This window comes from Cervus elaphus, chromosome 19, assembly GCF_910594005.1.
Source record: "Cervus elaphus chromosome 19, mCerEla1.1, whole genome shotgun sequence".
Lineage (NCBI taxonomy): Eukaryota > Metazoa > Chordata > Mammalia > Artiodactyla > Cervidae > Cervus > Cervus elaphus.
In genome coordinates, this window is record NC_057833.1 from 38707074 (window position 1) to 38734384 (window position 27311).

The 27311-nt window shown below is 40.6% G+C and overlaps 1 protein-coding gene and 1 long non-coding RNA gene across 4 annotated transcripts; one reads left to right on the plus strand and one right to left on the minus strand.

Moving 5' to 3' along the window:
- On the minus strand, positions 1–21401 carry LOC122675373. 2 transcript variants are annotated; one of them, XR_006335242.1, is made up of 3 exons: positions 21310–21401; positions 7224–7424; positions 1–169 (listed from the first exon to the last, which is right to left on the minus strand). It is a non-coding gene; the product is annotated as an uncharacterized LOC122675373 (long non-coding RNA). The 2 variants fall into 2 exon arrangements; XR_006335240.1 differs by lacking the exon at positions 1–169 and having other exon boundaries at positions 5641–7424.
- Positions 3438–27311, plus strand: KNG1 (kininogen 1). 2 transcript variants are annotated; one of them, XM_043873981.1, is made up of 11 exons: positions 3446–3869; positions 5964–6074; positions 7066–7150; positions 10393–10565; positions 11698–11805; positions 15065–15149; positions 17227–17399; positions 23294–23401; positions 23519–23605; positions 25100–25177; positions 27077–27311. In XM_043873981.1, the coding sequence occupies exons 1-11, from the start codon at positions 3678–3680 to the stop codon at positions 27185–27187; spliced, it is 1311 nt and encodes a 436-aa protein (XP_043729916.1). In that variant the 5' UTR covers positions 3446–3677; the 3' UTR covers positions 27188–27311. The 2 variants fall into 2 exon arrangements, with proteins under 2 accessions (XP_043729915.1, XP_043729916.1); XM_043873980.1 differs by lacking the exon at positions 27077–27311 and having other exon boundaries at positions 3438–3869; positions 25100–26993.

Here is a 27311-nt window from a genome sequence, read left to right on the forward strand (position 1 = left end):
CGTTCTTGCCTGGAGAATCCCAGGGACGGGGAAGCCTGGTGGGCTGCCGTCTCTGGGGTCGCACAGAGTCGGACATGACTGAAGCGACTTAGCAGCAGCAGTTGCAGATACCCTGGCCCTGTCTTGTGACAGGATGTGTTCTCGGTGATTGTGATTAATCTATGGGTTCCTGCAAAGCAAATCAGTCAATCAATGTCTTGTGATCCCTCAACCTCTCTTTAGGAGAGAGTAATAGCAATGGTTGAGGCATTTTATTTCTCAGGGCCTCTGTGATGGATCAGGAGTTTCAGCTCTTAACTGACTCCCCGCACCGCCTTGCTCCACCTCCCCAGTGTCATATATTTTAAGCCCTCTTGAAGCCAGTTGGTTAAAGCCACAGGACAATTTGGGGTCATAAATCAAGGTATCAGTTTAAAATAAAAGTCATGGTTTAAGATTATATTGGGCTTGCTTTTCCTTTGTTTCTGTACTACCTCACTTCCCTAGTTAGTAATTGTGTGAATCTGCTCTTTGGAACTCAGGGAAGGTTTAGAAGACTGAAACTTTTTATAAACAAGAGGCAGGCAGAGGGCACGGGGTGGGGTTCTGTCCCAGGAAGGCCCCGAAGGGTCCAGTTACAACAGGACTTGCCTGTATATACAGGTGCATGCGTGGACGCACGCTCGGTCGCTTCAGTCGTGTCTGACTCTTTGTAACTCCATGGACTGTAGCCTGCCAGGCTCCTCTGTCCATGGGCTTCTCCAGGCAAGAATACTGGAGTGGGTTGCCATGCCCTCCTCCACAGAAATCTTCCCAACCCAGGGATCAAACTTATGTCTCCTGTATCTCCTGTATTGCAGGAGATACCCACTTTACCCACTGAGCCACCTGGGAAGCCCATATAGTTACATAACCAATAAGAAAGAGTGTGACTTTGAAGGTTGTTGATCTGGTTCCAATCCCAGCCCCACAATTTACTAATTATAGCAATAGTTAAACATTCACATACTTTTTAGCTAACATGTAACAAAAAACATCTAGAAAAGAAGCAATCAATGGTATATTGTCCAAACCTCTAGCACAATGTAAAATCCCTAAAGTAGGAATCCTTTCTTACTCCTTTATTTACCTGTATCAACTGGTTGCATATTATGAATACATTTAATTGAAATGAATTGAGAGGATTCATTACTGTGTTTTCCAGGAAACTGTTTTAATAATTCAAGCAATGTTTGTGAAAGGACTTAATAAATTATAAAATACAGCTCAAATGCTTCTGAGAGTTATTAAGCTATGTATTTTTAATTTTTTTTATTATTTTTTTTGGTCTTCCTGGATTTCACCTTTCTCCACTCTCTAATCAAGCTGCCAGCACTATGTCCGTGCCTTCATGGAGAAATGTGATTCTGCAGGGCTGGCGTTCAGTGGGGTGTCCCAGTAATTGTCTTTGGGGCTGGTGAGTCTTCTGATGAGTTGTATCTGGTCTGCTTGGTCAGTGTTTGCATGATACTAGTTATTAAACACTAGTACTGAATACCAGTATCATCACTGTGGCTTCAGGAAATGAAACCTAGCTGTATCTCAAGGAGGAAAGGAGAATGGGCTTCCGTGATTACTATTTTTTAAGGAAGAAAGATGAGGCCCAAAGAAGTTTAATTACTTTTTTAGGATCTTACAGTAAGTAAATTGTGGGGCTGGGATTACAATCCAGATCAACCTCCTCCAAAGTCACATCCTTTGCTGTTTATTTCCTGTAGGTGGCACAATGGTAAAGAATCTGCCTGTAATGCAGGAGACGAGATACAGGAGACATGGGTTGTCTGTGGATTGGGAAAATCACCTGAGGAGGAAATGGTAACCCACGCCAGTATTCTTGCCTGGAAAATCTCATGGACAGAGGTGCCTGTCAGGTTATAGTCCATGGTGTTGCAAGAGTGGACACAACTGTGTGGCTGAACACACACACATGCCCATACACTGCCAAGTCCTGTGTTTTTAATTCTTTTGTCAGTTTTATTAAGAAATAACTGACACACATCACTGTATAAATTTTAGGTGTATAGCATGATGATTTGATTTACATAACTGTGAATAATAATCACAGTAATCACAATAATCATCATAATAAGTTTAGTTAACATCCATCATCTCATGTGTTTTTGTTCTTAGTTGTTGAGTCATATCTGACCATTTGCAACCCCATGGATTATAGCCCACCAGGTTCCTCTGTTCACAAGATTTCCAAAGTGGGAATACTAGAATGAGTTGCCATTTCCTTCTCCAGGGGATCTCCCCAACCCAGGGATCAAACCCACGTCTCCTTCTTTACTACTCCTTCTCAGCCTAGGAATTTACCCAAGTCTCTTTCACCCTTAGCTTTTTTTCCTAAACACCACACCACACACATACCATCACCATGCACCTGAAACCACTTCCATAAGTCATGGATTTTTAACCATCCTACTCTAAATGTATTTATAATTTGTAAGAACTAATTAGCAGGTGCTGTGCATGTATTAACATTCACTTCTTTAAAAAACAAGTGAAGATAGTATTCTATATTTTACAGAGGAGGAAACTGAAGCTCAGAAAGGTTATATGACCCTGACTTGCTCAGGATCACAGAGCAATGAAGGAGCAGGGCTAGACTGGACTCAAGTTCGGGATCAAGTGTCATGTTCTTGCCACTCTGCCACCAATCAGTCCACACTGACTCCTCTTTTCCAAGGACTCTTGGGGAGACTGAATTGCTGAGCTAGAGACCCTATCAATGACAAAGAAATCAAACATCTTTTTTATGGGGGAGGGGGATAAGACTTGAGAGTAAACATCTACTAGGGACTAGCCCTCATCTTTAGCCTACTCTTAAAACACCCTTCCCCGAATAATTGGTCTTTCTCAGACAGGTGGCTGAGACTTGGCAGTGAAGGACACCCACAGCCATCAAACCAGAAGCAAGGACTGGGGACACAGGGCTTCACCCAACTCATCTCTTCTTGTGCTTCTCCTCTGTCTCCTCCACCCTCGGGGAGCTTTTCCTTTCTAGAACTAATGCAAGTGAGTGGAGAGAGAGCCTGGCTTGACCACAGACCACAGAAAGGATGGCCATGTTTTATATTTAGTTGCACCAATATCCCGATGTGGGACCCCCACCACCCGCGATGTCCCGGTGCATGGGTTCTCCAGGCCTCAATATGACTGCGGGAAGTTTGCTTCTCCTGCAGAGAAATTTCACATAAGGTGTCTGCACATTGTACCTACTGTGGCACTGTTGTCACATGCAGTGACCTTCATAAATGGCTTTGGGAAAGTCACACGGGAATAACAGAGGTGACTGGTGGGTTTTTCCCTCCTCCTTTATGAGAGTCTGCTCTGATTTGTTCAACAAAGTTGTGCAATCACCGGGAAATGAGCTCTGTGGTCCTACATGCTCCCCAAATGCAAACAAGCAGATCAACCACCCCAGTGTTGTAATGTTTCCGCCTGAAATCTGTTTGGATAACCCAGCAGGGTCCTTTGTCCTTTTGGAATAGGGCAAATAGTGCATGGCAGCAGGAATCAGCCAGTGTCCTGGAGCACTGAGGCAGAGAGAGCAGAGCCCGGAGGAGACAGAGGCTGAAGCTAGTTAAAAATCAGTGTCTTGGCTCCCAGCTGGCTCCCAATTCCTGGTGAAACTCCTAAAGGGAGACTGTTAAATCATGAAATTGATCACCATCCTTTTCCTTTGCTCCAGGCTGCTACCAAGTTTAGCCCAAGAGTCCTCTCAAGAAATCGACTGCAATGACCAAGATGTATTTACAGCTGTGGACACTGCTCTGAAGAAACATAACAGTGGAAACAAAGCTGACAACCAGTTTGTATTGTACCGCGTAACCAAGGTCACCAGAACGGTGAGTGAGCTGTGTTTAACCTTGAGGTCACTTGGGATTTGTGCTGTCACTTGGAGCCCAGGCCCCACTCACCCCCAACCCCACCCCACCCCCACACATGCACCCCAATCACCAGAGAACTGACAATGAAAGGGAAGCTTTGTGGTTGTTTAGTTGCTAAGTCATGTCCGACTCTTTTGAGATCCCACAGAATGGAGCCTGCCGGTCTCCTCTGTCCATGAAATTTCCCAGAACGGAATACTGGAGTGGGTTGCCAATTCCTCCTCTAGGGGAATCTTCCTGACCCAGGGGTCGAACCCACGTCTCCTGGATTCTTTACCACTGAGCCACCAGGAAAGCCCATTCTTAAAGAAGTACATCTAAGAAATATACCATCTCACTTGTGTGGAATCTAAAAATTCCATCTCACAGACACCAGAAGTAGAATGGTGATTGCCAGAACTGGGTGGTGGAGGAAACGGGGAAACACTGGTCAAAGGGCACAGATGTCCAGTTATAAGAAGAATAGGTACTGAGGATCAAATGTGCAGTGCGGTGATTACAGTTATTAAGGCTTTACTGGAAATTTTTTAAAAGGTTAAGTGTTCTCACCACAAAAATGAAGGTAACTCTGTGAAGTGATGGGTGTGTTAATTAGCTTGTTTGTGGTAATCATTGCACAATGTACAGACAACTTTTATTTGTCAATTAAACCTCAGTTATGCTTGGGGAAAGGGAAGGTTTGTCTAAGAGGAGCCAGCTGTGTTGAACAAAATATCTATTGTGAAATCAATGTGGCTCAATGCATCAAGGTAACAGCCATGTTCTAGCTGGTTTTTAGTATTTTTTTTTTTTAATCACTGATTGATATACCCAGGATGGAGACAAAGCCTGACAGCGTGTGTGACTTTAAGAAATACAAATCTTTCAATAGTTTATTTAAATGAATTTCACTATAAAACACTGTGTTTCTGTGAGTTAAGCTATCGATTACTTTGGTGGAAAAAAAACAAACAAACGGCTATTTGATATGATGAGGAGAAAGGAAAAAGTCCAGTGGATAGAGGTTTTTTGTTGTTGTTGTTTTCTGAAAATCCAGTCTTTCTGTTTCACATACTTGTGCATACATGTGAGTCCTAGGGTTCTCTGGCAACAGTTTATTGGTATTGTCTTTATTGGTTGACATCCATGGCAAATGTGGTTTATTCTAGTTTATTCTAAAATGCCCATAGAATCACTGTTCATCTTTACTTTGCCATGTGGACACTGCCTATACCATGATCACTTAGGTTTTATTAAAATCTGAAACTGGACGGTACCTCAGAGTCGGTTTTGTCTGATGACATCACCTCCCAGATGCAAATACTGTGGAGAGAGCACTTCCCAGTGAGTCAGGAGACCTGCAATCCCGGGCTGGCTCTGCCTTTCCAAGATGGGGAGGCTGCTTAAGCCATATGCCATCCACCTGGGGCCTCCCTACTCTCATCTACCAACTGAAAAGCTTTGCATCTGGAAGTTCATCTAACTCAGCACCTTTAAACTTTAAAAGGTTTATTTATTATTTCATGACATGCTAGACTAAATAGAAAGCAAAACAATGCAAACAAAAATACTAAAATTACTCATAATTAATCTCACCATCCAGATAACTGTAACTTTTTTTCAAAGTTTAAAAAGGCATATGGTTTGTTTTCTAACTGTAAAAATGATAGATGTTTGTTTTAAAAAATAGATAATTCAGGAATGTTTGTTCAAAGAGAAAAGCAAAAGAGAACTGTACTCCCACCACTGAAAGACACATATTTAACAGTTTCATTGCATAGTTTTCCAGACTTTTAAAAATCATATGTTTATGTATAAATTGGTTTCTACAAAAATAGGCTAATACTATGGATCTACTTTGTAACTTAAATATATGTATATTTGTAAATAGTATGTTACAAATTCTTCCAAGCAAATATTTATAAACTTTCAATATTTTCCCAATATTTTAATAAATGTTTTTGCCTTAACTGAATCAAATAGAGGTCAAATGTTCATAACTGTACCAGATCTCAAATGATGTGCTATTGGGTCCATTAGATGAGACCTACCTATCCATGTGCTGTTTTTCAGGATAATCCTGACATATTTTATTCCCTGAAGTACCAAATCAAGGAGGGCGACTGTCCTTTTCAAAGTAACAAAACTTGGCAGGACTGTGACTACAAGGACTCTACACAAGCTGTGAGTATGTTGACTGTTCCTGAGGCTCCGTTTTTCTCTGACAAGCGTGCCAGACTTGTGCACCAGTGCTGGAGATGATTAACATTGCTGGCTGCTTTTATAGGATGCACATACACCCTCAACTGTGTAGAACAGTCAAATGCTTGATGTCTGTATTCTCACATAGGTGGAAGGGGCGTAGAGAGGCCCGCAGGCCAGAGTCAAACATGGAGAAAGCCCTCCAACAGGAAGGGGACTCTAGTGCCCAACAGGGATATGTGGGCCAGGCCCCAGAGAGGCAACAGATCAATACTTGGCTGAGACCTGGGGCTGGTGAGTGGACAGTGTAGCTGCTTCACCTGAGCCGTCCTGAGTACCAATCCTGCTCTACCTTCAACCAGCTGATCACTTGGAACCAGTGTGCTCCCTTGCAAGGGGAGATCAAATTGACTTCATGAGGTTGTTGAAGGAAGAAATGAGACACATTATGCAAACGATTTTGTTTTAATAACAAGGGGTCTTAACCTAATGCCTACCCTGCCCTGGCACAGCACAGCTGCTGGTCTGGCCATAATAATTGAGGGAGATTGTGATGCTGCCTGCCAGGAACCAAGCCAATCTCCTCATAATCCAGGGAGCCATTTCTTCAAAGTCAAAACCCTGGCTTCCTGGATGCAGTTTGAACACTGAAATTGAGAGGTTAATCAAAAGGAGTTTAGCAGGCTGATTCACAGCCATGGTGTGCATCTTGATGGAGAGGAAATATCTCCAGAGCTCAAAACAAAGATTCATACTTTAAAATCTCGTCATTTAGAGTGCCTCCCCTCTATCTCATGAATATTGGTGACTTTTAAAAAATAATGATTTGGCTGAAAAATACTTATTCTTGTGCCTCAAAACTCTGCTTAGGAAAAAAAATCTTTACAAGATTTTAAAAAGGAAAGCCATATTTAGCAATAGTACTAAGTGGATTTCATCTGAAAGATTAGGATAAATCTTTTTTTTTCCATAGGCCACAGGAGAGTGCACAGCGACGGTGGCCAAGAGAGGGAATATGAAGTTCTCCGTGGCTACCCAGACCTGCCTGATCACTCCAGGTAGCTGATGTGTTTGCTGGTGCTGCCCTGGGGGGAAATGAACCTTTTCGGTATGGTGCCAAAAACCCTTTACCTGAGGGCTGCAGTGGCGATACCATTTGCAGCCTTGTGGGGGCGCTGGAAGGGTGGAGCGGCAGACTCCTGAGGTGGGCCCAGGCTCATGCCAATCATCCCCTTGGTGTCATCCGGATTCTCTTCCTCAGGAGCTGCGTTGTATTAGGTGTGTGTGAAAGAATAAGAAGACACAGAACTGGCCTCAACTGTAGGTAGCATCCTAGCATGAGAAAAGCACAGGTTTTGAGTCAGATCTGGCCTGGAATCTTTGAAAGCTCTCACTTTCTTCATTTTTCCTTACCTGTGAAAGGAGATAACAATAATTCCCACTTTGTACCATTCTTTAGGGTGAAACTAGATGATACATCTGAAGATGTAATCTTTATAATGTATTAATGATAATCAAGATAAAAGTAGTAACAATTAACATTTATTAAGCACTTATTACCAGCCACAGTTCTAATCACTTCATGTGCAGTAACATATCTAACCCTCAAAACAACTCTATAACTCAAATAGTAATATCCCAGTTCACAGAGGAAGAAACTAAGGCCCACAGCAGGCAAATATCTTGCCCAAGATCCCGCAGCTAGTAATTAGCAGAGTGGTTGGAATAGACCCTTCATAAATGAAATTCCTTTAGATTCTAAGTATGGAGCAGCTTATCAACAGATAACCACTGTTAGCTCCTTCCCTTTTGTGGCAGAGGTGCCAGGTACAGAAGGATGGACACATCTAGGTGATGTCAGTCACAAAAGCCATCCTGGAACTGGCCTTTGCTTACAAGTGAGCTCCAGACAGCATCTTCAGCCACCCTGGTGACCCTCACTGTAGTGGTAACTCTTCTATTTCAGCCTTAATCATCCATAGGGTACCCACAGAAACTGCATCCCTTGAGTTGCCATTCTTGCAAGAAGCTGCATTCGAAGAAAGATAGTCTTGTGACAGAAATCACAAGTCATTGAGATTTTCTGATGGGAATAGCTTTTTATTATTTAGCTTAAGAACTCTATATTATAAGCAGATTTTAACATTAGCCAGAGCACAGCACATTCATACCATGAGAGAAAATGCTTTCTGCCACACCTTCAGAAATTACTGCTAGGTCCATAATGCTTTATCTGAAACCTTTTTGGCCAGATGTGTTTTGGAATTTCAAAAATTTAAAACTTTATTTTAACTTAAAAGTTTCTCTAGAAATTGGGCAGGGTGGAAAATCATTCTGTTACCCAGAAAAATTGAGTTTGCATCTTTCCCTGCTCTTCTCACCCTCAGAAGTTTGCTCTATCTCTTCCCCCACCCTAGCTGGGAGCTGCCCTTGAGGTCAGGCAAACCAGCCTCTGGGCTTTTCTCCATCTCCCCTTTTCATCTTCTGTATTTATCTTTTTTTTGTTTGTTTTCACATCAGTCATTTCTCTCATCTTTCCCATGTAATCCCCTAGGTTTTTTTAACTTTGCCCATTACCCTGATTCAGTCTAACGTCTACAAGGAAAGGAGGGGGTAAAGCTATGAATATTTCCCAGTAAGTCTTTTCCTGACACATGTTTATGGAAAGAAAGCTGACACACAGTTGCGAAGGGGGTTGTGTTGAGCTGCTGACTGAGGGATCTTACATCCTTGGATAGTGAGAGCCCCAGGGTCAAGGGACCCAGGACTCCTTCATTACTTCCCCTTTTTGCCACGTGTGCTGTCACTGATCAGAGGGTGAAGGCTGTGTTATGAACACTGGTAATCTAATACAAACTCTCTCCTTTTAAACATATTTTACATTGTTTTATTGAAACCTGTTCAGTGGCTTCCCGTTCTTACAGGAAAAGTGTCGTTAAGTCGCTCTGTTGTGTCCAGCTCTTTGCGACCCCATGAACTGTAGCCCGCCAGGCTCCTCTGTCCATGGAATTCTCCAAGCAAGAATACTGAGCCCTCAGGGAAGCCCTAAGGGCTTGCATCCCATTCTTAATTCACTTCCGAAGGTCTAGGAAAGGCCCCCAGCTGAGCGGACAAAGTTGTGGGTATGTGCATCTTCCAGGAGAGGGCGCCATAGCTTACGTCAGGGTCGTCAAAGGAGAGGGTGACCCAGGAAGATAGTTAGGAATCCATGCCTACAGAGCACAGATCAGGCTGCACAACAGAGGCCTCTCTACTGATTGCTGAGTTCTGTGCTCAGTCGTATCCAACTCTGTGGAACCCAGGTCTCTAGCATTGCAGGCGGATTCTTTGCCGTCTGAGCTACAAGACACTAGGGAAGCCCAAGAATACAGGAATGGAAAGCCTATCCCATCTCCAGGGGAATCTTCCCGACCCAGGAATCGAAGCGAGGTCTCCTGCACTGCAGGAGGATTCTTTACCAGCTGAGCTACCAGGGAAGCCCCTGCTTCCCTGCTTCCCTACTGACTGCTCAGACCTCAAATCACCCCTCCCTGTCTCCCGCTACAAACTGATAAGATGTGTGTACACCGTGTCCCACACCTCTGTCCCTGCCTCATCCTGCTGCATCCAGACCCATTTGTCCCTTCTCCTCAGGCCTCACACCTCGGGTTGTGAGGTTTACCTTGACTGCTCTTCACCCTTCTTAGCTTAGCCTCTTTTCCTCAGAAAAGTCTTCCCTGCCTTTCCAAGTTCTTGGGCTCCTGCCTTTCCAAATTCTTGCTGAATTATACTGAAATCATCCATCTCCAGTTCTATCTCTTCCCCTTGACTTTGTCCAACTCCTTCATGGCAGTGAATATTACTCATGAATTTATGTATCCACACAGCCAGGCTCAGCACAGGACATGTTATAGTAGGTGTGAAATACATATTTGTTCAGTAGAAAGGATACAGAATGTATTACACCCTGAGTCTAGCTTCAAGGGGCTTTCATTAACACTGAAAAGTAACTTAAAATACATCTGTAATGTTTTGATTTTTATGAGGATAGATTCGTGTATCACTCCTGTAATTTTAAGTGACTTTAAATTTTAAATAACCATGCACAACAGAATGCATACAAGATGTTCCTAAGTGGATGGTGGGCCTTCTCTGACTCAAAAGCAGACTTGTGTTCTCTTTTTTCTAGTGCTTACTAGGGTTTACTGGAAAGTTTGTTATCAAGGCTTTTTATTGATGAGTTATCTGACTTATTCAGGGCAATGTATGTGAATGTAGGTTTCGCTCCTTAACGCTGCCCTTTTGCCTACTCTTTGTCAAGCTGAGGGCCCCGTGGTGACAGCGCAGTATGACTGCCTTGGCTGCGTGCACCCCATATCTACCAGGAGCCCCGACTTGGAGCCTGTTCTGAGACATGCCATCCAACATTTTAACAAAAACACCAGTCATTCCCACCTCTTTGATCTGAAAGAAGTAAAAAGAGCCCAAAGACAGGTCTGTTCTTTAATTTTTCTCTTGCCATAGTATTGCTAAAATGTGTTAGACCTTTAAGGTTTAGAATTTCATTATCTAAAATAAATCTTTGGCCAGAGGACAACATGATTCCACAGGTGGTGGTGAGGAACTCTTCCGTGTTCTCATATGACCAGCTCGGGAGAACAAAAGCTTTCTCTACAGGCACAGTGATTTGGATGCTGCAGTGTGTAAAGAGGGGAAAGGAAGCTAATCAGACTTCCTTCCTGGGAGATTTGTTTTTAATGAATGGGTGGTCAGCTCTGCTTGTGCTGTGAAATGGAAAAGTCATTGGTGGAAAAAAAAATCATTCTGGCCTTAGGATTTTAAAAAGACTCTATCATCACCTAGCTGTCATGAGGCAAACATGACCCCCCAATACTAAAATGTACCTAAAAAGGTTGGCACAGTTGCTGGGTACCCTCTAAATTATAGTCTCTGTTTCAATAGAGAAAAGAGCAAATACTTGTATTAATAAATCTGGTTTTTCCATTGAAGCCTTTACTGACAGTTGACTGAGCCCCTTGAATTTCAGCCTCTAATTTTGGAGGACTCACTTTGGTCAGTAGCATTCCTTGCTTTTAATTGACCTTTAGTTGACCTTCTGGAGCTTGCCTTCATACAAGATGCAAGCTCTGCTTGGTTCTGTTCATATCCGGCTATCAGGGTGGGACCCACTTCAGATAAAGCAGGAGAAATCTTACTGCCTGGCAGTCTGGGAGCCTAAGGACCTACTGGTTAAAGCCACTCCAGCTCCCAAGTTTTCTTTATCCACCTAGAAAAGCATTATTAATATTTTACAAAATTTAACAGATCATTTTTTTTCCTGCTGTCCACAGAGGAAATATTGCTAGGTCTTACTTAAGAAAACTCTATCTATAAATTGCTTTTCATTTTCAGATGTGTAGCTGTATGTGTGTATGTGTGTGTTGTGTTGAAGGGTGTGAGCATCATAAAGTGCTCAATATTAATTTGGTAATGATTTTTGCCTAGTAATAATAATAGCTTGTATTTTTGAACACTTACCAAATGCCAGATATTATTCTAAGCTCCTTCTAACACTGTGAATAATGTTTAAACTGACCTTTAAATATTCAATCCAAAATTGTTTCAGGTGGTGGCTGGATGGAACTATGAAATTACTTACTCAATTGCACAAACTAATTGTTCCAAGGAGAAATTTCCATTCTTAACTCCAGACTGCAAGTCCCTTTCACATGGTGTAAGTAGGCAAAAAATCTAATTATAAAGTTCTTAGCCTTTTGTGTCCAGTATTTACAGGTGTGGGAACTCAGCTGTCCAGGAAGACTCAATCACTAAAATTTTAGATGACATTCAACAGTTCCCTTTCATGTCCCATTGAGAATCTGAAACTCATGTCACCTGTCAAGCTGCTTACCTAGTGGTCAGAGTCTACACATCTGGCAATAAGCATCTACAGATGTATCCAGGGACTAGCAATAGCCTGAGACAAAATGATGCCACAGTCAAGTCTGTCTTTTCATGTCTTCACGCTTTCCTATCTTTTCCTTCTGTGTGCTCAACAGCCTTACAAGGCTTCTGAACTCTACCCAGGACAATACTTCCAACTGTCTCTGCTTGTTTTCTCACCCTCCCTCCCCTACTTTTCTCTTTAATAAGTACATCCTGAGTCTCTCTCCCTTAGTGACCCTTTCTAGGATGATTACTGATTACTTATTACTGAACCAAAATTATGTTAAAAGAGAGCATCTCAAGGTGGCAGGAATTAATGTATGTTAAGATGATCAGGCATGAGGTCCTTCCCAGGGGTATATGCACTTTAGCAGAAGGCTGTGCTTTAAGCAAGGGGAGGCTGCAAGTCTGTTCGCCTAGTCTTTCTAGGTGATAAGAACTATTAGAAATAGATAGTAGGGATGATTGCACAACCCTGTAAAATGTCCCTGAATTATACACTTAAAAATGGTTAAGGAGCGTCCCTGGTGGCTCAGTGGTAAAGAATCTGCCTGCTAATGCAGGAGACATGGGTTCAATCCCTGACCAGGGAATACCCCACATGCTGCAGAGCAGCTAAGCTGGTGTGCCCCAAATACTGACCCTGTGTTCTAGAGCCCAGGATTGTAATTGTTGAAGCCCAAGCACCCTAAAGCCTGTACTCTGCAATGAGAGAAGCCACTGCAGTGAGAAGCCCGGACAGCAACCAGAGAGTAGCCCCACTCGCTGCAACTAGAGAAGAGCCCGTACATCAGCAAAGGTCCAAGTACAGCCAAAAATAAATAAATTATTTTTAAAATGGTTAAGATGGCAAATTGTATATATATTTTACCAGAATTTTTAAAAATAATTAAAAAAGAGAGAGAGAAACCCTCTAAAATCATAGGTTCTAGTCACTGTGTAACTTTGTCAGTTTTAATTGAATCTGGCCTTTTAAGCATCTATAATATCTTCTGTTTTTTATGCTTAGCTTCAAATTGAGGTTATATAGGCCTAAATGTTATCTAGCTTTAATCTTGCTGCATCTGTTTATAAAAGCCCCAGGTAAGTTTTTGCTTTGCAACACAGAAATGCAAAGGCTGGTTGAGGTAACAAAGCCAGTCAGATTTTGGTGTAATTGTCCTAAGCTTTCACTTCTTCATCTGTAAAATCGTGACGAATAATAGTATCTATCTCACAGAGTTATTACAGTAATTAAAGAACATAAAATGCAAATGAATTATTTTGCCCACAGTTGGTAAGATTGAAGGCCTTGCTATTCAAAGTGTGGTCCAAAGACCAGCAGCATCAGCAACGCCAGGGAGCATCTTAGAAAAGTAGAATCTCAAGTCCACCTACATCTACTGAATGAGAATCTGCATATTATCCGTAACAAGATTCTCAGGCAATTCATCTGCACGTTAAAATTTGAAAAGCAAAGATTTAAGGAGTTTCCTAAGCAGTTCTCAGTCATGTTACACCTTAGAATCACTAGCCTAGCTTTAAAAAACACCTATTCCCAAACCATTCCCCCAGACCTTCTGATTTAATTGGTCTGGGGTCAGATGATCAAAAGTTTCTCAGGTAGACCAAAGGTGCTGGTGATACTGAGAACTTTTGAGTTACCTCCAGTATACTTCTCCCCATCCAAAATTGAGGTATTGTAAGTGTGGTATTTCCTATACCTTTAAAAAACATGACATTTATTATATTCATGTGTGTTCTTTTGTTGGAAATATACATTTATAGGAATCTTCAAGACACTAAGAAAACAAAGGGAAAAAATAATGTTATATCATATTTCCAACCACTCAAAGTTATCTGAGTGTATTTCCTTCTTGTCTTTTTTTGGTGGGGAATATGGCCAATTTTGACCGTTTTGTGTGTGTGTGTTTTATTAGTTGTAATTACTTTACATGCTACATTTTTTTTCTATGTCTTTAAAACTCTTGATAAACTTCTTTTTAAATAACTTTTAATATCCTAGTGACGATACCATAGATTGCTTTTTAAATTACTTTCCTATTTTTGGTCCTGTGTTCAAAAGCAACAAAATATGTTGTTTCTGTTTTTATTATGATTAATACCTCACCAAACATCTTTTAGAATAAAGCTATTTCTATGTTTTGGCTGGTGATGCAGTTGGTAAAGAATCTGCCTGCCAATGCAGGAGACACAGGAGACACAGATTCCATCCCTGGGTCAGGAATATCCCCTGGAGTAGGAAATGGCAACCCACTTCAGTATTCTTGCCTGGAGAATCCCATGGACAGAGGAGTCTGGCAGGCTACAGTCCATGGGATCACAAAGAGTCAGACATGACTGAATGACTTAACACTTGCTTCATGTGGCTTTGCTTATCCTTTCTGTTTATTTTACTCCATTAAAATTTTTTGAATTTTTTTATTTTTTGGTTGTGCTACCCAGCCTGTAGGATCTTAGTTCCCCAACCAGGAATCAAACCCATGCCTCCTGGAGTGGAAGCATGGGAACTTAATGACTAGACCACCATGGAAGTCCCTCTCCATTATGTTTAATCTTTCATTATGTTTTTTATTATATGCTATTATTCTTGAAGATGGAGTACCTTGACTTTGGTTTTAACTTAATCTGAAAGTCTTTGTCTTGCTAAGAGAAAATGTTACCCACTCACTTGTATAGTTACTATTTCTACATTAGGTATTCTTGTCATCTTATTTCATGTCTCTGCGTGTTTGGGTGTGTGTATTTGTCGGTGGTGGTACTACTTTTGCATTGTTTCTTTTTCCGTCTTTTGAATATAGACTATGTTTTGCTTTGTTTTTCTCTATACAATAATTTGCAGAGTCAACATCCTATTTTTAATTTTACTAGTCATTTAAAGATTCTTAAAAACATTTTTAATATATGCTCTTATATGCTTTAAAAATTTTTTTTTCATTTATTTTTATTAGTTGGAGGCTAATTACAGTATTGTAGTGGTTTTTGCCATACATTGACATGAATCAGCCATGGATTTACATGTTCTTATATGATTTTTTAAAAAACAGGATATTGGTGAATGTACAGATAAAGCACATGTGGATCCCCAGCTAAGAATTGCTTCCTTCTTGCAGAAATGTGACCTTTATCCAGGTAAGGGATAATACGTGTTGGTATTCATGTTGGTCCCAGACAACTGGCTAGGTCTTTCCATAGATATTGTGCTTTGGTTCCCATGATAAAGTCTACATGACCCGCAGACCTTACTAGGAACACTGGGTCCCATCCCTGCCCCGCTGTGCTACAGCAGGTTCACCTGAGACTGTTCAGCAAGTGGCCAAAGAGAATACGGTGACAGAAGGAAAAATTTCTGTTTTCTGGGCAAAGCTGCCCTTTGATTACGTCAGCTGGTCTTTCTCGTTACACCAGCTGTCTCTGCATCAGATATTGTGAACTGGGGAAGCTGTATCTCATTTTTAACTACTCAGAATAAGATCCTTTCAATTAAAGGTTTTTTCCTTTCCATGTTATAACATGCGGAAAGGGTGATAGTGCACGTTTAAGGTCAAGTTAGTATTTCTTATACCAGTCCGCTCAGGCATGTCGGACTCTCTGAGACCCCATGGACTGCAGCATGCCAGGCTTCCCTGTCCATCACCAACTCCCGGAGCTTACTCAAATTCATGTCCACAGTGTCAGTGATGCCATCTAACCATCTCATCTTCTGTCGTCCCCTTCTCCTCCCACCCTCAATCTTTCCCAGCATCAGGGTCTTTTCAAATGAGTCAGTTCTTTGCATCAGGTGGCCAAAGTATTGGAGTTTCAGCTTCAGCATCAGTCCTTCTAATGAATATTCAGGACTGATTTCCTTTAGGATGGGCTAGTTGGATCTCCTTGCAGTCCAAGAGATTCTCAAGAGTCTTCTCCAACACCACAGTTCAAAAGCATCAATTCTTTGGTGCTCAGCTTTCTTTATAGCCCAACTCTCACATCCATACATGACTAGCAGAAAAACCATACCTTTAACTAGATGGGCCTTTGTTGGCAAAGTAATGTCTCTGCTTTTTAATATGCTGTCTAGGTTGGCCATAACTTTTCTTCCAAGGAGCAAGTGTCTTTTAATTTCATGGCTGCCATACCATCTGCAGTGATTTTGGAGCCCCCAAAAATAAAATCTGTCACAGTTTCCACTATTTCCCCATCTATTTGCCATGAAGTGATGGGACTGGATGCCATGATCTTAAGTTTTCTGAATGTTGAGTTTTAAGCCAACTTTTTCACTCTCCTCTTTCACTTCCTTTTTTTTTTTTCCTCTTTCACTTTCATCAAGAGGCTCTTTAGTTCTTATTCACTTTCTGCCATAATGGTGGTGTCATCTGCATATCTGAGGTTATTGATATTTCTCCCGGCAATCTTGATTCCAGCTTGTGCTTCCTCCAGCCCAGCATTTCTATGATGTACTCTGCATTTAAGTTAAATAAGCAGGGTGACAATATACAACCTTGATGTACTCCTTTCCTGATTTGGAACCAGTCTGTTTTTCCATGTCCATTTCTAACTGTTCGCTGCTTGACCTGCACACAGATTTCTCAGGAGGCAGGTCAGGTGGTCTGGTATTCCCACCTCTTGAAGAATCTTCCACAGTTGGTTGTGATCCACACAGTCAAAGTCTTTGGCATAGTCAATAAAGAAGAAGTAGATGTTTTTCTGGAACTCTCTTGCTTTTTCGATGATCCAACGGATGTTGGCAATTTGATCTTTGGTTCCTCTGCCTTTTCTAAATCCAGCTTGAACATCTGGACTCATCTTGAACATTCTTATACCAAGGGTTGGCTTTTCTCATACTTGGAAGATAGCTGTGTACATTGCACAATATGAAGCATTACTGAAGTTTCCTGCTCACCAGAGTCATAGGATTTAAAATTTTCCCACTAGAAAATCATTCCTTTACATTAAGCATTGCTTTTTACAGTTTCCATCAAAAATGCAAAGACTTAAGAAAAGGGCAGCATATTGATTGAGTCACCTTCTGATTGAAAGTTTCCCTAAACACACTTGAGGAAAAGAGGAGGAGAGACAGTCAGTTGGAGGTCTGATAGACAACCTCCACTGCTGGATCTTGGGCTGCCACGTGGCCCTCTGTCAGTGGACGCTGGATCACACGTGGAAAAGGTACTAGGCTAGATTGCCCCTTCAGGGCATACACTGACATAAAACCTGCCTCTTTCAGGGGAGGATTTTGTACAACCACCCATCAGGCTTTGTGCTGGCTGCCCCCAACCTATACCTGTTGACAGCCCAGAACTGGAGGAGCCTCTGAACCATTCCATCGCAAAGCTTAATGCAGAGAATAATGGAACCTTCTATTTCAAGATTGACACTGTGAAAAAAGCAACAGTACAGGTCTGTAAATTATAGTGATAGTCTAATGCAAATTGTTTACCAATTTTACCACTGATCTTGGCTCTGGATTGGGAAACAGTGCACCTGACAAATGGGATTTGATAGACTTGAATTTCAAGTCCCAACCTCACAGCATGTTTGATGTGTGATCTTGGACAAGTCATTTAAAGCACTGTCTCCGTTTTCTAGCCATAAAGGACTATAGTAAGTGTTAGTCGCTCAGTCATGCCCGACTCTTTGCGACCCCATGGACTACAGCCCACCAGGCTCCTCTGTCCATGAGATTTTCCAGGCAAGGATACTGGAGTGGGTTGCCATTTCCTTCTCCAGGGGATCTTCCCAACCCAGGGATTGAACCCAGGTCTCCTGCACTGCAGGCAGATTCTTTACCGACTGAGCTACAAGGGAAGCCCATAAATGACTATAGGAAGGGTCAAAAAAATAACATATCAGTCACTTCTCAAAATCTAAAGTGCCATATAAGTACTAGCAACTTGTATAATTAAGAAAATTGAGAGCTAGGAAAAGCAAGACTTATCCTTTGCCTTTCTAGATCCATCTCTCATTATAACATCACTCAGTGCCTTGGGCTCCACTACATCAGCCAGTCATTGCCCAGACTTTCTTTGCATGCTCATCTCCATGTCATTTTTCCCCTGCCTGGGGTGCCATTCCCCTCTACAAGTGTACCCTCTAGGAATTCATCTCTCCTTCCATGCCTGTCATAGAGGTTAAGGAGTATCCTTGTTTGGAGGTCAGAGGGCCTAGCTCTGCAACAGCATCTGCCACTCACATCCTGGGTGACCCTGGGCAGTTATTCAGACTCATGAAACCTTTGTGGCTGGATCAGAAAAGCTCAAATCCCTTCCAACTCCAATAGCATGTGACCAATGTATTTATGGACAGATTCCTATTATGGGACCTGAAAACTGGCTTCCCCAAATACAAGCTAAAGAAAAGTCATCAAAAAGGAGCCAAACTGGGAATTCCCTGGCAGTCTAGTGGTTAGGACTTCACACTGTCACTACTGAGGGCATGGTTCAAACCCTGGTCAGGGAACTAAGATCCCACAAGCTGCGCAACATGACCAAAGGGAAAAAACTATTATAGCAAACAAACATGATTTTCATAGGCTTCCCTGATGGCTGAGAAGATAAAGGATCTGCCTGCAATGCTGGAGACCTAGGTTCAATCCCTGGGTTGGGAAAAATCCCCTGGAGAAGGGAATGGCAACCCACTCTAGTATTCTTGCCTGGAGAATTCCATGAACAGAGGAGCCTGGCGGGCTACAGTCCATGGGGTGGCAAAAAGTCAGACACGACTAAGTGATTAACACACACAAAACATGATCTTTATAGTCTACAAAGAAAATCTCACTTTAAAAGTTCATAATTCTGGCTCAGTAATTGAATTTCTAGAAATATAAAATAGAAAAATTCTTTAAATACAATAATATTCATTGCAGCTTTAACTATAAAAGCAAAAAATAAAATGGTAAACTCTCAAAATGATCAATAATATAGAAATGATCAAATTGTGTCCAGCATATCCTTACAATGGAGTATTAAGCAGCAATTTTAAATCTTTGTGAGGAGTTCTTGATGTAGAAAATGCTTGTGTTATACTATGCAGTGAAAAGGGGGGCCATAAAATTGAATAAACATTCTGTTCTCGATCATATTATTAAAAAGTACAGAAAAAAATACTGGAAAGAAATGTCTCAGATTATTCATAGCATTTAGGTGATGTCACAGAGGGCTGTTGATTGTAATCTTCCTTATTTCCTGTATTAGTTTTATATGCTGGGGTGGAGGAAGACCTAAACCAACCGTATTAAAATAAATCAAAACTGACACTATGATTTCTCTCCTACTCACACACTTATTTCTGGATGCCATATCCTCTCCCTGATTTCACTAGCACATAAGCTATGTTAGGCTTACTTGAAAGGAGTACCAATTCATGCTGCTCTTGTCTTTGTCAGCTTTTCTTCTTGCTCTGTTTTTCTGTAAAATTCCCTTATTCTTACAGATGCAGGGACAGTCCAGTACTCCACCACATAATGCATGTCAAAAAGTTGCTGTCAGGAGAGAACCACTCATTCTCAAGTGTGTATATCTAGTCCTCTTGGTAGTCCCAGTTCTTTCTATAATTTAGTCAACATACTAGAATGGATGTGTTTATGCTAAGGGTACAAGGAAAACCACAATAGAATAAGCTACATCCCTTTACTTGTTAAAGTAATCTGGAATATTGTGAGAATTTCAAATTTACTTTTAAGAGGTTACTCTTTACTTATTTTTGCATTTAAAGAGAGCAATTTGGTCACTCAAGGCAGCCCTAGTGGAAGCAGCTGATTTATTGGAAATCAGCTTACCATAATGAATTTGCAATAGCCAGTCTCTTAGTGACCCATTTGCCAAATTGCTAATTTGTTTTATAATTTTATTCTTGCCTTGGCTTTGCATGTTTAGTCCTATTTGGGAACATGTCCATTCCAGGTTGGTTTCATACTTCAGATACCAAACATTTCTTAAATCCTTTGTTTTCTCATGTGAACGGTTGTGATTTCTGTCACATGCTGTTCATTTTGCCCTATCCCCACGGCTGCTGTTAATGTTCTTCCCTGCCTCTGCTCAGATAAGTACACTTCAAGGATCTGTGGGTGCACATTCAGGAATTTTCCTTTGACAAGAAGTCCTAGAAAGGTCAAGGAATATGTAGATGTCTGAGATTTATGATGCAAATTGACAGATCACCAAATGATTTGCAATTATATCAATGTACCTTCACACCATGTGGATGTAAGGCACTGGCTGATGGTCTTGACTTGACCTATTCGAATACTACCAGCAGTGACTGAGATTGCATGTTTCCCACACCTGGCCAGGTGTCATCTCTGTTTTTTATCCTTGACAAGATGCAAGGTTAAACATGATGTTGTATATAGCTTTTTAAATGTGCATATCCTTGATTGTTAATGAAAGTCAACTTGTTCTGGAGTAATGATCTTTTTAACTTCTCCAAAAGAGTTGGTTATGTCCTTGGTTCATTTCTTTAGTGTTGGACTTTCTGTGTATAAGAATATTGACCCTACATCATATTTTTCCCAGTTTACCTTTACTTTATTCACTGTGACATTCGAGAATCAGTTTTCATTTTTGTCTAGTCAAATTTCCACATTTTCCCCTTCTTTAGGTTCTTTCCTCTGCTTTTCACCTATGAAAAGCCTCATCATCCTAAGAACTGATTAATGTTTTTTGTACCTTTCTAGCTTATTTAGTTTAAATGTCTTAGGCATTTGGAACTTACATTACTAAGTAGTATTCTGTACTTTAAAAACAAAACTTGGACAGGATGGACTTAAGCAGGGAACACCTCTGATAAGAACAGCAATATAGATGCGATTTTGAGGTTCTTAAACACAAGATATTACTAGGTCTACTTTATTCCTCCTCTGTGGACCCTGAATAGAATTGAGCCAACAGCTGTGTTTTTTGTCATATATTGTCAACTTTCCTAGGCAACATCATATTAATCAACTGTGGCTCAGAGGTAAAGAATCCACCTGCAATGCAGGAGACTGGGGTTCAATTCCTGGGTCAGGAAGATCCCCTGGAGAAGGAAATGGTAACCCACCCCAGTATTCTTGCCTGGGAAATCCCATGGACAGAGGAGCCTTGTGGGCTATAGTCCATGCGGTTTCAATGAAACTGGACACAACTGAGTGACTACTTAACAACAACAATGTCAGAAAACTGGATTAAAGTATACTCTCAAATTAAGCAACAAAATTCATGATCACCAATGTATACACTCTAAAACACTTTTTGGACTTCCCTGCCCAGCTTATACACATCTTGAGTTTTACAAGTTATCAAAATTGTCTTAAAAATTTTACTTTGCTTACCTAGAAAATGATGCCAGAAAAGGTAGAGGAGTAACTTAGCTCTTTCTGTGACTCTGCTCTCTTCATCCTCCTCCCATTGTAATTCCTCCATGCTTTTCAAAAAAACACAAAGAGAAAGGGAAGACTGTTACGTTATGGAATTATACTATCACTCTGTAACTTTATTTTTTCAATAATGGTCAACCTTCTAGGAAACAGGTATGTATAATATATTCTTTTCGATAACTATATAATATTATGCACACACACTTTTTTTTAAATTTTTTTATTTTTGTAGTGGTTTTTGCCATACATTGACATGAATCAGCCATGGATTTACATGTGTTCCCCATCCCGATCCCCCCCTCCCACCTCCCTCTCCATCCCATCCCTCTGGGTCTTCCCAGTGCACCAGCCCTGAGCACTTGTCCATGCATCCAACCTGGGCTGGTGATCTGTTTCACCCTTGATAGTATACTTGTTTCAATGCTGTTCTTTCTGAACATCCCACCCTCGCCTTCTCCAACAGAGTCCCAAAGTCTGTTCTGTACATCTGTGTCTCTTTTTCTGTTTTGCATATAGGGTTATCATTACCATCTTTTTAAATTCCATATATATGCGTTAGTATAGTGTATTGGTCTTTATCTTTCTGGCTTACTTCACTCTGTATAATGGGCTCCAGTTTCATCCATCTCATTAGAACTGATTCAAATGTATTCTTTTTAGTGGCTGAGAAATATTCCATAGTGTATATGTACCACATCTTCCTTATCCATTCGTCTGCTGGTGGGCATCTAGGTTGCTTCCATGTCCTGGCTATTATAAACAGTGCTGAGATGAACACTGAGGTTCACGTGTCTCTTTCACATCTGTTTTCCTTGGTGCACACACACATTTTAAATCCTAGAATGAGGGACTTCCTTGGTGGTCCAGTGGCTAAGACTACACGCTCCCAATGCAGGGTGCCTGAGTTCGATCCCTGCTTAGGGAATTAGATCTCACATGCCTCAACTAAGAGTTTGTGTGTGCAACTAAAGATCCCACATGCCACAACTAAAAGGATCCCACATACCACAACAAAGATTGAAGATCCTACATGTGGCAACTCAGACCTGGTGCAGTCAAGTAAATAAATAAATATTAAAAAAAAAAAAAAAAATCCTAGAATGAAATGCTGAATAACTTAGTCTGAAAATTGGGCCACGTTAACTACCTTTTAAATTTATCTATATAATTTTAAAACATTTTATAAAGTATATTTTTCAAGTATGTAAAGGCTGTAAGCCTTTTTGAAAAAACTGTACTTGGGATTTTGTTGAAGTCAGTGTATTGGAAAAAAACCACACAATGACTTTTACTTTTGAAGTAAATGAAATACATGTATTCTAGACCAAAAAGAAAAAAATTGAGCCACAAATGTTAACAGCAGATAGTATTATATAATGATTAAAACTTGCTAGAGCTTAAAATAGTCTCTTAATACTAAAAAAAAAAAAAAAAAAAAAAAAAAAAAAAACCACCTCGGAGAAGCAAGCTAGAAATCCAAAGAACTTTCCTAATCACATAATTTAATCCACATAATTCCTATAGCAGTACTAACTCAGTATTTCTCTGATTCAAGCTTTCGTAGAACAAAAAGGTGTGTTTAAAGGAAATATTTAAGTTTTCTTCCTACTCGTCTTAGATTGTACATATTATGACTTGAGCCTTTGAATTGCTGGTGAATCTTGCAGTTGCTGAACAATAAAACTAAGGAAAATATAAAAATAAAAATGATTGCATGGTTTTCTTTTTCCATTTAAAAAAGGAAATAAGCCCAATTGCCAAATATTTTAACGTGCATACAAAGTTTTGTTGTCAAATATTTGTACTTTTTGAGGGTAACTCATTTGTTCAGTACATAATTAAAATGTCAAGATTCTCTCCTAAAAGCCCTTATGATAAAATGTATGATTTATTACACAGCATTAATTAAGCTCCTATTTTGTGCTAATTCATTTTCCAGGTGGTAGCTGGAACAAAGTATTCTATTGTGTTCATAGCAAGGGAAACCACATGTTCTAAGGGAAGTAATAAAGAGCTGACCAAGAGTTGTGAGATCAATAGACATGGTGTGAGTATAATACAGCTGTCTTACTGATTCCCTGGAAATCTGTATGATGTTTTATGCTTATTTATGTATCCCATGAATAACACTGTTTTCTCTTTTGGCTTCGATTTTCATGGATAGCTAATTCTAAACTGTGATGCTGATGTTTATGTGGTGCCTTGGGAGGAAAAAATTTACCCTACTGTCAACTGTCAGTCACTTGGACAGGTATGATTCTAATTGCAGTTGGTTTGGGGTGCTGCTGCTGCTAAGTTGCTTTAGTCATGTCCGACTCTGTGCGACCCCATAGACGGCAGCCCACCAGGCTCCCCTGTCCCTGGGATTCTCCAGGCAAGAACACTGGAGTGGGTTGCCATTTCAAGTTATGCTCATTCTGAAAAATCATATTTGGAGGTTGAAAATGAATCACTATTTACATGAATTGGAGGACTATCTTTTTAAAATGGGGAGAACACTCACATTTCTATGCTGATCTCTCTTCTCATGGCTAGAAAGGGAGAGCAGCTGTCCCATTAATCACTTCTCAGACACGGTTAGTATCCCGTGAGTCCACAGGTTCTCTTAGGGAAGCACATCCAAGGAGCTTGGGAAAAATGCAGGTCGCATACCCCACTCTACATTTCCTGAATCAAAAGCTATATTTTAACACAGTCCCCAGGGAAATCATACCCATATGCAAGTTTGAGAAGCATTAATTTGCATCATTTTTTTACTTCTTAAAAGAACCCTGGGAGGTAAGTAGTACTTTCCCCACTTTCAAGATTTAGACATGAAAAATTACAAAGATGCTAAAGTCCTAAAGAGGATAATAACTTTATCAAGTGCTTCCTCCATCTCAGACACTGTACTGAGGACTTGACACATATTTTTCTCCTGACAACTCTATGAGGCAGGTGATTTTATTATTCCTATTTTACACACAAGGGAAGTGAAGCTAGTGGTGCTCAGACACAAATCTAGGTCAAATCAGAGCCTGCTCTGCTCACCATCATGCTGGTAACTAGTAGGCTGTGACTTGTTTGACCTCAAAGACCATGCTCTTTGAATCACCAAACACTGCCTCCAACCACCACGTTCTCACAGGTAAGTGTGTAGGTAGAAATAACCCACAAAGCCATAGCTTCAATGCAAGTTGGCTCTGCTCCCTTTGTTCTGCATTTAGGTTTTTGCCATATGTAGGTATGTATATAGTCTAATACAAACATTATACAAAGGCTGTGTTTCAAGCTTGTGAACATATATATCCTAATGTGTTTCAATTCAACGGAGTGATTATGGATATATGCTGCTTATCTATTCCATTCTTAAAGTCAGTTAAGGTCTTTTTGGATTAAAAGCAGTAATGTGCTAATAGAAATAGTATCAATTAATAAATAATGTGCCATGGCTTATGGAACCATAGGCTTAGAGGGTACCCTAGAGATTATGTAGTTAACCATCCAGTTTTTCCTGATTAAAAACTCTATTTTAGAGTATTATTAGGAAGAAGAATCAATATCTCTAAATTATAAAATCAATCAAAAGAGGAAAAAATTATTCATTTTTATCCTTTATGGAATATTAATGTATATAGCACTTAAAATCAGGCAAAGACATTCCCCATCATAAACTGAGATAGCATTGTCAGGCCCCCATCCCTTCTTTCTTCTTTGATAGTGTGATTTTCACAGTAATGCATTCATCTTAATATTTCCTGTTTAGACCTCACTCATGAAAAGGCCTCCGGGTTTTTCACCTTTCCGATCGGTACAAGTGATGAAAACTGAAGAAAAAACAACTGTAAGTCTACCCTACTCTGCCATGTCACCTGTACAAGATGAAGAGCAGGATTCAGGAAAAGAACAAGGACCCACTTATGGGCATGGCCAGGACCATGGAAAGCAAATAAAATTACACAGCCTTGGCCTTGGCCATAAACATGAGCATGTCCAAGGCCATGGGCACCGTAAGGGTCACCATCTTGGCCACGGACATCAAAAGCAACATGGTCTTGGCCATGGACATAAGCATAGTCATGGCCCTGGAAAACATAAAAACAAAGGAAAAAACAATGGAAAGCATGATGATTGGAGAACACACTATTTGGCAAGTCCTTATGAAGATAGCACTACATCCTCTGCACAGATGCAAGAGAAGACAGAAAAGACAACACCTCTCCCTTCCCTAGCCCAGCCAGGTGTAGCAGTTACCTTTCCTGACTTTCAGGACTCAGATCTCATTGCCACTGTGATGCCTAATACACTACCACCTCCCACACAGAGTGATGATGACTGGATCCCTGACATCCAGATAGAGCCAGAGAGCCTTGCATTTAAATTGATTTCGGATTTTCCAGAAACAACTTCCCCCAAATGTCCTGGTCGCCCCTGGAAGCCAGTTAATGGAGTGAATCCAACTGTGGAAATGAAAGAGTCTCATGATTTCGATCTCTTTGATGCTCTTTCTTAATTTAGGCAGCCAGGGGTATTTCTTTAACATCTCATCAACCCCTGTCCCCATTGTCCAAAGATCCTCATATAATACAACAAAAACCATGAACATTCAGAACAGCCTAGAGAGAAATAAATGGTGAGACTCCCCATGGGAACACCATCAATCTCTATGGATGACATAAAACTGTGTGCAGAATTCTAACTCCTTTCTGAGGTTTCCTCCCAAGTTTTCTTAACTAGCACAGAAAATGGACAAACTAATATACTTGTGGCCTACTGCAGCTGCTTTTCTGATAATGAATGTGTACCTTAAAACCTACACCATCAATTTTCATACAAAGATTCTTGACATTTTGAATAAACTGTAACATCTGGTCCATATGTGGCAATAAGGGAAGTTAAGAGACTGAACGCTGAACTTCTTAATGGAGAAAAAATAATAATAAAAACCTCCAGAGGTCAAAGAGGAACAAAAGAGAAAGACAGATGGGCCAAAGGGAAGACAGAGAAAATAAACTGACTTTCTGTTTCCAAAATGGGCTAGTAATCTCAAACAGTTACTCCCATGTGACAAAGCTATTCTGATAATTCTTTTTCTGGCTGAGAGTGTTTCTTGTGAGTCAGTAATTTGTTTACTCATTAACTACGCTTTGCAATAGGGCTTTCAAATAGGAGTTTTCTGTTTGTTTGTATGTTGCCAGCGTTAGACTGAGTAATCCTTGCTGTCCAATAGCTCTGAGTTTAATGATAAGGATGGAAAGCAGAAGTAACACAAAGGCTGGCCTGCTTGAGGAAATCTTTTTTTAATAATTGATAAGGGGATATCATGAGATGTGATGCAAATTTTCAGAAATTTTATGAGAAATTCTTCCTAGCCTTTATAGTTGCATTTTCTTTTGCTGTAACATTGAAGTATATGGGCTTTTGCAGACAAGAATAATATGATTATCTTTAATTTACTGATCATGTGAGGGAGGCATGTCTTTCACAACCCCTGCTGTGCTTTCGCCTAGGGAAATAGGGCTTTATACACCTACACTCACCTGTGGATGCATGTCACTGTTTCTTCAACTTACTGGTTGCATTTGAGCCGCTGAGTTTTTATTTCATTCCAAATATTATCTATACTTGCAAATAAAGAACCAATGATCTCAGAAAAAGGTCTCATCTTGTCAATTAGTGGCTTCATCTTCCTCTCTTTGAATGATACCCTCAGATTGTTAACAGAGTTTTACTATACTTACAGAGGCATGTAAGGTTCTGCGAGTACAAGGGCCAACCTCAAGAGGCAGGGGCAGAGCCAGCACCTCAGGGTGAGGTCAATTTACCGGCAGAATCTCCGCAGTTGGCACAATAGCCCCGACAACCTCTGTCAGCAGCCCTGCGTGGAAGGACGAGAAGATGGGGTAGAATTTAATTAGAGAAGAATGCCATTTTATCCCTCTGTGGCTGAGTGAAATAAAGTTCTGTCTTTATGCTCC

Excerpts from the sequence above, each read along its gene's own strand:
- KNG1 (XM_043873980.1), top strand. The coding sequence starts at position 3,678 with ATGAAATTGATCACCATCCTTTTCCTTTGCTCCAGGCTGCTACCAAGT. Across the intron at positions 3,870-5,963 it reads TAACCAAGGTCACCAGAACG|GATAATCCTGACATATTTTA; the intron begins GTGAGTGAGCTG and ends GCTGTTTTTCAG. Across the intron at positions 7,151-10,392 it reads GACCTGCCTGATCACTCCAG|CTGAGGGCCCCGTGGTGACA; the intron begins GTAGCTGATGTG and ends CTCTTTGTCAAG.